The following is a 12428-nucleotide window of genomic DNA, read 5'->3' on the forward strand; positions in this document are numbered from 1 at the left end:
ACCATTTTATTTGTTTTGATGTTGTTTTCTTTTATTCGTTACTAATTAATATTATACAAAAATATTTTATGAATCACTCTTTTTTTTTTTATTACAGGAGTTTATTTACAACAGGATAGTTCTTGCAGTGAATGCCATACTTACACATTCTTTAACCAATAGTTTGATATTTTTTACAAAAGAGTCAGAAAGTTTTATTCTTATTTTGTATATTTTCATATTGAAAAAGGACTGCGATTAATATTTTTAAGTATTGACCACACAAAAAAAAAATAAATAAATAAAAGCAACTAAATATCGTCAGGAAAGTCTCTAAAGGTTTATTTAACAACTATTTTTATTAATGTGTTCCCTTATGTAAATTAAACTGAGATATTTCTTATAGTTCATTTCCTGTTTAATTGGTGATTTTAGTCCTATAAAAATTATCACAGTACCGAGAAAATATTGTTGTATCTGGGACAACAATATTTAGAAGTTCATTAAATTTCTTTCTTGGTTTTTAAGTAAATCAAGAAGATTTGAGAATTGAATTTTAAGACAAAATTGTCTTTGCAATCAACATTTGTTTTGTAGGTACAAGAAAAGTATTTTTGGTTTAAAGACTCAATTAAGTAATGATCTGAGTGCATAGTCTAACTAAAGTTAAATATGGGAAGAGTTTTTGTATGAAACCTACAGTGTTAGAGGAAGATATGGGAATTGTGCTTCTGCAAATTGGCCAGTTTGATAGTTAAGGGTTGTAAGTTATGATAAGTGATCATAGTTGTGGAAGAAGCCATACGAAGGCGGTATAGTAAGTTGAATAAATACACTAATGGAAATGTCTGCTGACACATTTGCATCAATGGCATCCTGACAGAGGCCAGCTGATGACTGATGTGTTATCAGGTTTAGAGGGTCTAAAAGATGACCTCTGGTAAAGCTCATCTGGGATAGGAATAAAGAGGTTTGTATGGCTGGGCGGGGGGGGGGGGGTGTTACTGGAACGGCACTAGGCAGGTGTCTTCCCCAATGGGGGGTTGGGGAAGAAACCCACTGTGGGGTTGGGATGTATGACAACTGGGATCTTTACAAGGCAGGTGTCTTCCCCAATGGGGGACTCAGGATGTATCTGGAACAAAAGATCCAGCAAAATTACAACCTGATACTCTTAAAAAGGGTTTTTATAACTAAAGACATTCTTTAAAATGATAAGGATAACCTCCAGAAAAGAAATTACATTATTTATATTGATTGAATACTAAATATTTTAAACTGTTAAGAAAGATCCTAATGTAATAATATGAATGAAGGCTGTGTTAATGAGCAGCCATTTTAAAATTACTCTTTCTCTTGACCACTTACACTACATAAATCTAGTTTCTAGTTTATATAGTCAATGGAAACAATCATTTTGAAATGGCTGCTAGCTAACTTGGGAGATACTATTTGATAGAAAGGAAAATCATAGAAAACAAGATTTTCATTAAAAAAAGACAGCTACTCAGATGAATAATGAAAAAATTTGGTACAAAGTCAAATAAACCATCCAAAAGCACACAGTATATCAATATCAGTTATATGTCTGTATCTTTCATACTTTCTTCACAAGAATATTAATTAAATTTATTTTTTAGTCCCCTCTTTAGTGAAAATTTTGCATTCATTCACAACTATAAATAAATTAATAATATGGCAAGTTCTGTGCACATTACAACAATGAAATTAACCACTTAATTGTATTTTTTACAGTGAAGATGGAGCAGAAAGTCAGTCCAACAATAACTATCTCAGACGTCTTTAAAGATACTTCAGTTCTCATATCTGGTGGTACAGGATTCATGGGAAAAGTAATCACTGAGAAGCTTTTGAGAGCCTGTCCTGACATAAAACATATATATCTTCTTATTAGAGAGAAAAAGGGAAAAAACTTACATCAAAGATTAGATGATATATTACAAGAACCAGTAAGTTAACATTCTCAGTTCATGTAATAATTACAATAATAAACATATTAAAAAATATATTTATAGTATTATAAAATATTATATTAAAAAACATTAACTTTTTACTTCTCTTAAAGTTTTGGTGCTAAAACAGCTTAACATTTTAATTCTTCTGAATGAGGAAATGCTGTCAAGCTGTGAGGGGAAATGAGAGAATATTATGTGAAAAGAATGTACCTCAATCAAGAGAAATCAATCTGTACTTATTCTTTGAATACAATTCAAACTTTATTTATGTTGAGCAACGTGCTTTATAAGGATTGTAAAGATTTCAGGTTGCAAAAAGCAGCCTGCTTTTTTAATCTTTCAGTCTTGCATTTTTAAAGAGTATTTAAATTATTAATGCAGCAGCTAACATAAGCAGAAAATTAAAAATTATTACATCTAATTTATATATATATATATATTTGATGATTCCTATCGTAATTATCCTATTAGGTGTGTTGCTTTTTTAAAATTGTTTTTCCTCATAGCACTTTTTACAATGTGTGGTGAGTGCTTAATTTGATAGAAAATATATTTCATTGATAATAATTATTTAAAATATAAAATTATGACATTCTTCTTCTATAAAATAATGACAAATTAAAAATTTTAAAACTTCAGTTTCATAGCTGAAAATTATTTAAAGTACAGGAAAAGAATTAAGACAATATTATTATAATTTTTTTTTGGAGATGTATGGGCATTGACTTCTAAGGTCATTAGTCCTTGTCAGATTGTTTAAAATTATCGATATGGTCATCAGATGTAAGTGCCCTTACATTTAAACACAAAAAAAACTTAATGTTAAAACATCTTTTTAAAAATATATACATTACTAGCAATACCAAATTAAAAAAGAAACCCTATGATCAAGTACAAAGAGCCTTCACACAGGGGTTCTGCATTTAAATGTAACACAAATTTTTATTTCGCTTAAGACATATTACACATGGGTTAATTATCCACTGGCATGAATGTAAGTAACTATTGATTCTTCTTTACTGTTATCCAAGTCGGCAGCAATAACATTTCTTAATCCACACCTCTTTCTGAGGTTTCCATACTTTCCACATTTTTGAAGTAGATGATGAGTAAAAAGTGAGTGTTTTTCACACACACTACACATCAGTTTTTCTTCACCAGTAAGCATATATGAATTTGTGACACCATCACAACTAGTTATTTCACGAGCAATAAGAAAAGGGCTTACATTCACAAAGTCACCATTTTCAGATAATCATCAGGTACTTAGATCTTGCTGAACTGTTCTTGTTAAGAGTTCTGTGCAGGCTCCTTGCATCATTATGAATCCATACTGATTCAAAACTCATCTTCTGTTTCACTTCTGGCAACATGGCTGTTTCTAAACGAGAGTGTTTTCCTGAATCTTCTGTCACATTCGGTTGTCAAAAGCTTGAATGAAAAATTTATCCCTTCTGTAGCAAGACTAACCATCAGAATATGCCTCCACTCCAGGGCTACCAATCTGGAGGTCTGACCTGGCATACCTAGAAGACAATGGAGGAACTCCAGTGGAATTGGAATAGGTCTTGGTAGAGAGTGGTTTTACAATCTCTGCACTGACTCCAGGCCCCTATTCACTGAAGCTTTCAGGACTCCCATACACCAACATACATACATGGGCACATTACTACATCCTATCACATCGACCCTGACTGCAAATTGTCAGTTCTAAAGGTTGTATAAGTCCATTTTCAAAATCATTCTCATTGTACATGTCCTCAAGTTGAAACCGAAAAGTCCAGTTCATGCACTGACCTGGATGATGGAAAAAAGATAAGGATCATTAAAAAACAAGCCATCTACTACCACACACCGTTAATAACGACACCATGAAGTGAATGAAATGTTCCAGAACTGATGGTATGTCCCAGATGTGGGGATTATCTACTCAGAGCATTATTATTGTTATTATTAGTAATATTAGTGGTAGTTTCTTTATGTTATATCTTATTATGTCTTTATTAGATAGCTATCTTATTCATAACAGCAGTAGCATTTCTAGTTCTCATAGTATGAAATTGTTGTCTTGTTAAATAATAAATTCACTGAATGATCAGTTTTATTTAGTTTGTATTAAAATCCAGCTACATATTATTGCTTCTCTTTAAAATGAGAATATAAATCAAATACTTTATTGAACAGAATAAAATTAAAATTTCTACATCATAAACAGATAATTAATTGAGAATAGTGTTCATAATAAAGTGTAAATAACTAACTGATTAAAATATTAATTACATTATGTTTGTGAATACTTTCAATGTTATTGAAAAAAGAGACAGTACCAAGATAACATGCTAAGCTTACTACTATCATGTTAAATATTTATTTTTCATTGCACTTTTCCCACCTAAACTGCATGTTATATTTCAGGCTTCTTCAAAAAATTTGAAGAATTTTCAGGATACAAACATGGGCAGTCATGTAATTGTTTGGTGGCGATAAATTTAAATTATACTAAATGTACTAAATAAATTAACAATAATCATCATGCAATTTTGCTTCCTTTTGTCTTTTTATATTAATTACTAAGCACCTTTTTTTAATTTATATCTTTAAATTTTTTATTTTACTCATTTATTGTTAATAGGTGGTAGCACTCTTAACCATTATTAACGTGATCTCTTTCTCTTACATCTCTTTGTTAGATGCCATAAACAAAAAGGTTGTTGGTTGATCTGACATAAGAAACCATTTTTCTCTTATGCTAATCAGCTTATTGACATAGTCATTTCCAAGATAACAAGCATCCTATGTCAAGCTTACAAAGAAAGATGAAGTGTGAAGTTGTAAAATCACTTCTAAGAAAATAATAATAATGTCTTATTTCTTTTTTAATATGCAAAATAATTTTTAATCAATAAAATTTATAAATCAAAGACTTCTTTTTTTATTAATGAACTTTTTTGGGATGAATCAGTATACATGTAAAAGTACTCATAAGATTGTAAAAGGCTTCAAAAAAAATGAAAGCAGCAAGTGTTTTATTGTAGGTAATTTCTCTCAAGCCACCAATTCCCATTTAAATAAATTAAATAAAAAATCAGACACAAATTATAAGTAAAGATAAATTTGCATTTTTGTTTATAAATACTAACTGATCAGGGCTCACTTTTCTTGCCCGACTGTCTAGTCGGCTGGCTTCGCCCCTGGACCCTCAACGCATTCATATCATCATGTTTGTGAGAATGTTAAATATTTTACAGATATTTATTAAAGAAAAAAATATTAGTAATTTTACTTAATTATATTTCTGTTGTCATGGTGACAGAAATATAATGAAGTAAAGGGATTAATACATTTACATATTTTATATATACATCATTCATATCAATAAACATGGTGGTGCTTCTGTGCTTATTTATTTTTATAAAATTTCAAAAACACATATGTCTACAATAGTTTTTTTCTAACAAAATGTAAAAAAGTAATAAGTGTAGTAAATGTTAATGTAAACAATGTACTGTTTTTAGTACACAATACAATTTATTATACAGTTGGTAGTTCAATTTTTTCTGCTAGAAAAAAGTGAGCCTAAGGCCCACCACGAAAATGTTACATGGTTTATGTCTCATTTCACTTGATTTTGTTAAATATTTTTTGCCAATTGTAACTAAAAAATGTTCATGAATTTAGCATACTAACAACAACAAAAACATTTACTAGAAAATCTTCAAAATCCAGAACATTTTTAGCTGTTTCTTTAGTTGTGATTTTTTAACTCAGCTCTAAACCCAATTTTCCCGTTTTTCCCCAAGACACAAGTATAATTTTAAATAAAACATTTGTGTCAAGAAGTATAAATTGTTCGTGTGAATAGTTCGAATGAATCATTTCATTCAAAATAAAAATGTGAATGCATACAACAAAGCAATACACCATGCTTTTTTATTGGAGAGATTTTATCAAAATGCAAATCAGGTGCAGAATAAGTTAATAAATAAATTCAAATTATGTAATTAAACATTATCTTTTATTGTTTTTATGGTTGAAACATTTCCATAATGCTTACTACTCTGTCAGAAAAAAAATAATACATTGTTTTTTGTTTAATTTTTAACTAAAATGTTTTAAGTTATATTTTTAAAAGATTAGAGCATAGGAGTGCTCTTAGTCATGTTTGAATTGGGAACTATTTACAGTGATGCTGTTGAGTAGTATACATTTGAAAATGCTCTAAGAGTAAAATTAAAAAAATAATGATTAATTTAAGTAATGTGAGTTTATTTATTTCGTGAATTAGTAGTTCAGTTTATATCAAAAATTAAGTCAAATATTTTTAAACAGTAAAAAAACAGCATTAAAAATTATATCAAAAAAATCCTAATTAAATACTTCTTCACAAAAATACCTATTAAATTTTTAAACATAATTGTAACTTGCTTTATCACAAACTTGAATGTTGTAGGTTCAGGTTTATTTCAGCGTAAAAGATTGTCAGTTAAATATGTGCTCAATCACAGTCGCACTGATCAGTAAGGTAATTATTAGAATTTAATCCTTTTCCCAAGAAAAACATTATATTGTTCAATGTTGTAATTTTTGTGTAATCAAATATTAAAAAAAACTTCATGTAAATAGGCCTACTAGAATATTTAGTATAATTTTACTTTAATACTGCTTGTTATTGGTAAGAGTTTGATTTTCTTATAAGAAATGAAATTTAATTTATCGTAAGCCAGGGTTTCATTTAAATATAACACAAATTTTGATATTTTACTTTGTGTATGCACATATTTATACATTAATAACCTATCATATTTATCACTATCATATTTATACATTAATAACCTAATCTTTTCACTTAGACAATTAGCTATATCAACTAGTAATTAATTAAGTGTTAAACAAGTAAAATAATAGATTCCTATCTTACTTTTTAAAAGGGAATTATATCATTTTTTGTATTTTCTCTAATTTATTTAGAAGTTATCTTAATTGCTTTTTCTCAATAACACATTAGTCTAGGACTAGATATGATTATAATGTATGATATAATGTGCACAGGTATTAACTCACAGCAAGAATTCTTAACAAGAGAAAATTAATTTTATAATAGTAATTCTAAAATAACTAGAATGGAAATTACCACTACTGTAGCTTATTAAGCTTCTTTAGATAATGGACCTAGAAACTTATTTTAGGAAATGTAATATTTATCACATGCGCACACGCACATGCATGCATGCATGCATGCGCGCGCACACACACACACACACACACACACACACACACACACACATACACTAGGTAAATTAGTCATAAGTAAACAATTACAGGCAACCTGATGTGAGTCACCAGTCACTTCTGAAAATGTCATAATCATTCTCAATAATATGAGTAATAACCACCCAACACCAGGTATACTACAAAAAGTGAGAATTAATGTGTATTTTTCATTGCCTTTTTCAATAAGCTAAATATACTATTACATACCAGCATACCAAGCAAACAAAAATGCAGACAATAATCACCCGTGAAAATAATACCATAATTATTTTAGCAGACACCAGTTGCATAATGGACATTATTACTCTCAAGAATAGCAATTCTGGTTAGTGCCACTGTACCTCAGATACTTTTGACTACATTGCAGATAAGATGATGTAAAGAAACAATTTAATGTACTCAAATATATCAGAAACTACGTTATCAGTATTGTTTGGGAAACAATGCTATCAGTGTTAGCTTTCATACTAGAAAATTAATTTATTCAAAAAATTAAGTGCTAGTTACCAGAAATTAAATACAGTCTAATATTTGTGCAACAATGTTCTTTAACTATCAAGTCACATCTCGCCTAATCCTATCTGATGATAAATTTTGATAATTTGTTCTCCAACTTTTTACAATCAGGCTCTCTTTCATTGCCTCGCTGCAAAATACCTTCCTGAGTCCATTATTCCTATACAACATTACACAAGTTTAAAAATCATAAAAATTTCCAGTAATGATAAAATATTTAAAAATCATTTAATCCAAACCATAGCTCCTATCCATACAACCAAACCTTGGTCCACAGTTTGATAACTACTTAGTTAAATTGTTGGCATCATTACTGATCTGTTATATAACCTACAGGAACCATTCTAATATCCAACAAAACATATAGACTATTATTTAACTATATCCAAATGTATACAATTCAGATAAACTTTATTTTTACCATTTGATTAATAGAATTGTCACTGCTATGTTCACGTAGCTGATCAAGTCACTATTACATACACTTCATTCTAATTTTACAAAACAGTTTATTAATGATTATTATTGATTAGGTTACTCTAAATACAATAATAGTCAACAGTAAACCTTCCCAGATAAGTCTTAAATATAAAACAATGTGTAACTTGACTTACTAAATAATTAACAAATCAGTTAAGAAAAGGAAAATATGATTATTATAAATGAAATGGAAATCATGATGGAGAATAAATACTTTAGGATAATATGTTGCAATTACTATGAAGGAATGTAATTGAAACTTAAATTAACTAAAGATTACTTAATTTTAAAAGAATTTGAATCATTATTGTAGAAACACATATGGTCCTTTGAAAAATCCCTTCAACGGTTCTTTCTCTTAAACAAGCAATTTATTTACCCATTTTGAAAGTAGAGTGAAACTACTTTATGTACAATAAAGTTGTTCATAGCAATAAATTTAGTTGAACATGTTTAAGTTAGTCAGTGTTTTGGATTCACAAAACAGAACGTCTTGTACATAACCTCTTAGAGATGTATTCCATGCCTTAAAGGCATTCCTGACATCTCACACTTGCCATAATGCAGCATAGAGTGTTCTGTGTTACATTTGCAGTTTCCTGACAAATGGCATTTTTAAGGCTCTTAATATTAGGAAGGGTATGAATGAAAACTTGAGCTTTCAAATACATTCACAAAAAGAAGTCTGCTACAATAAGATCCGAAGAATGGTAGGGCCATTGAATGCCACCAAACTGAAAGAGAAGACACACAGAGATACAGCATATAAAGTATTCATGTGGAGTCATGCCGTATAGGCTGGCCATCATCCTGCTAAAACCATGTTATCACCATATTCCAGTTACAATGTCTCAATATAGGTAGGAAGAAGATTTCCAACATGTGGTTATTATATTCATTGTTCACTATCTCAGGACCCATCATCACCCTTGAAAAAGTAGAATCCAATAATTCTCTGTACTGAAATGATATACCATAGAACGACCTTAGGACTGTAGTAGTCACTTGTTGAGTTGGTATGGGTTTGTAGGCAGCCAATATTGACCGTTTTATTGGTTTATACAGCAGGTGAATGAGAATATTGCTTCATAACTCACAAATTGAGTAACATTATGCATGCGATCCAACTGCACCATCTGTTGTTAACGATGAACGTACAATGCTTTGTGCGTAGCAGTTATTTTCTGGGCAATTTGCATTTTATGTGGGTGAAAAATTAATATATAGATAAAAATATCAGTTCATGCTGTAAAATTAGTCTAATACTTCTATCTGATAAATATGAGTGTTTAAAATAACACCACACTGGTCGACTTAGACTCTTCTCCAAGGCTGTTCTCACACACTCTTATTTTCAGGTGACCAGATGGTGTTTCAATGTGTTCAGGTTTTATCCTGTATGAATCCAGTCTCACACCACTGATGCACTTATTGCCTAATTATTTTTCTATAAGGTGCAGCACTCCATTGCCAATCATCACCAAATGTCAATGAAACTCTTGTTGTACGAATAGTCAACTAACACGTACTGTTCTACATAAAGTACATGCTACTGCACATACCAACGTTCCATTGTTCACTGAATTTAAGTTACATATATTTCATAAATCACTTCAGAAATGGGTAGAATACTCTACTCCACCGATAAGAAAATTAATGCCTAACATTTGACTGGATGAATCAAGGGAAATTGTAACAATATTTTGACCAGAACAGTAACAAAAAATATATTTAATTATTATAAAAACATATAAGTGATCAAAGTCCACATTATATCAAAAAAATAATAAATATATGAAATATTAGTAAAGCAACTATGCATGATAATGCTAAGAAAATAAAATCAATTTAGGCAAAAAAATATAGAAAACATTAATCAAAATTGTTTGGCATAATTTACTTGCACACATTAAACACACATGTAGAAATTTAGGATTTTATTTAATTCATATTATTAAAAAATCTCATTGATAAAATTTTAAAAGCAGTTTAAAGCTTTCGAAGCTTTATGCATTATTATACTTGCAAACTTCTTTACTTAAAAGTATCCATTGATGGTCTACCTCTACTACTACTACTACTACTACTACTACTACTACTACTACTACTACTACTACTACTACTTTTTTCATCCGCACTTCAATAGGCTTGATGTGCTGATAAGCAGTAATATATTCAGCTCAGTAAAGAAAAGAACCAGAAATCACTTCATTCCTTACTCTCCTTAGAAAGCCTGGATCAGATGTTTGTTATTCTTAAAAATGACTCATTTTGAGAGGGACTTTATCTCTTGTCAGGTTTCTATCAACCATTTCAATTATGGTACATATAATACATTTACATAAATACAAAAACAAAAGTTAAGTAAATGAAGCAGTTGAAATAAAAAAGAGATAAATAAAAAGACATAAAAAAGAAAAACAGAAAAATCAGTTCTTGTTTTTATGTGTTTTTTTTTATTTATTTTTATTATTAGTATTTATTCTAAGTCTCATTTCTGTATTTATTTCATAATTATTTCTATTGAATGGAAGTGCTTAACACTACAGATCTAGTTTCAGATTTTTTTGAATGGCTATGTACTATTGGAAATCATTTTAAAAAATTAACCAACTGTAATAGCAGATATTTACTGTCAGACTGTGATACAGTGTTACTAAGAGTTAGTAACCCTAATTTTTTTTCCTGGATGGACAATGGAGTGTTATCAGCACCCGGACACAATATTTATATAGTAAACAAAAAAATATTAAAAAGTAACAATTAAAAATTAACTTAAAAACTGAACAGTAATATAAAAATACACAAAAAATGAAAAAGCCTATAATGTATGTTAAAAGTGAAATAAAACCACAATGAATTCAATATTAAAAATGTAACTTGAATGAAATTACCATCTGGCATACCCCAAATGTATTAATTAGATGATAAAATTATATGAATAATCTAATTTTTTAATCCAGATGTACGGCCTTAAGAAATGTTGAAAACATATGTTTCAACCATAAATACATTGAAACTATGCGCTGGAAATAGTAGACTACTTATAGAATTTACCACACGCTTTAAATGACTTATAAATAATAATGAAACTAATTAGTATTTTATAATTTCAGATATTTTCAGTAGTCGAAAAGGAAAATCCAAAATTCCGACATAAGGTTACTGGTATTGCTGGTGACATTGCTGCTCCAGGTCTGGCTTTAAGTCCAGAAGATAGAGAAAAAATAACTCAAGAAGTAGGTATTATATTTCATGGTGCAGCAACTGTACGATTTGATGAGAAGATTAAGATTGCATACAGTATAAATGTTCGTGGGACAAAAGAGATGTTACTTTTAGCGAGAGACATAAAAAATTTAAAGGTAATCCAGAATATCTTCCCATATTTCTTCTATTTTAATTTTAAATTAACTGTAAGACTGACATGAAATGAACCAGCAAATAATGCTTTACTATATGTTTATGTTAATACATGTATTCTTTATTTTATTTCGCTTACTTCTAATTAACAAGAAAGATCAACTGGAACACATTTAACCTACTTTTTGACATCTCACTACATTATTATATTATTTTACAAAACAAACATATTCATTTATAACACACACGCGCGCTCGAGTGCACACAGACACACACAGAGAGAGAGAGAGAGAGAGAAATTCAAACACCGTAAAACAATAAAATATCCAACCAATTAAAATTTTATTCAAAATTTAATAGAATTTAATAGAATAGTTTATTTAATAGAATTTAAATATAATTTAACAGTACAGAGGAATGATATGAATCTTAAAAATATTAATTTCATAAAATTAATATTCATAAGATAAATATTCGTAAAATTATATATATCTATATATATAAAAATGTTAAGTTCGTTTGTGTACGGCTTCAAAAACTCAAAATGTTCTGCACCGATTGAGCTCAAATTTTAGCACGACATATAACCCGCATCAAAGATTGTTTTCATCTATTTTTAATAAATCTATCTATCTATTTTTAATTTGTACAGTTTTTTAATAAATAAGAGGCTAATAAATCACATGGAAACGTAAACAAAGGAAAACCAATCATATCAGTGCAAGATGGCCGCTGTCAAACACAACGACCAATCACAAAGAGCCCGTATGGCCGTTGCCAATGTAAACAAAATCACAACTGATTAAGTAACAAATTTCTTTGAATTATATTTAACAGCTAAAA

At 29.3% G+C, this 12428-nt stretch overlaps 1 protein-coding gene across 1 annotated transcript in view; it reads left to right on the plus strand.

Annotated features, from left to right (window-relative positions):
- The window catches only part of LOC142319212 (fatty acyl-CoA reductase wat-like), a 97402-nt gene that overhangs the window by 45822 nt on the left and 39152 nt on the right, over positions 1-12428 (plus strand). The window contains exons 2-3 of the mRNA XM_075356231.1: positions 1735-1949; positions 11339-11587. Of these exons, the coding sequence (XP_075212346.1) occupies positions 1735-1949; positions 11339-11587 (464 nt within the window). The remainder of the gene's footprint in view (positions 1-1734; positions 1950-11338; positions 11588-12428) is intronic.

The sequence above is a fragment of the Lycorma delicatula genome, chromosome 2 (assembly GCF_047948215.1).
Source record: "Lycorma delicatula isolate Av1 chromosome 2, ASM4794821v1, whole genome shotgun sequence".
NCBI classification, from domain to species: domain Eukaryota; kingdom Metazoa; phylum Arthropoda; class Insecta; order Hemiptera; family Fulgoridae; genus Lycorma; species Lycorma delicatula.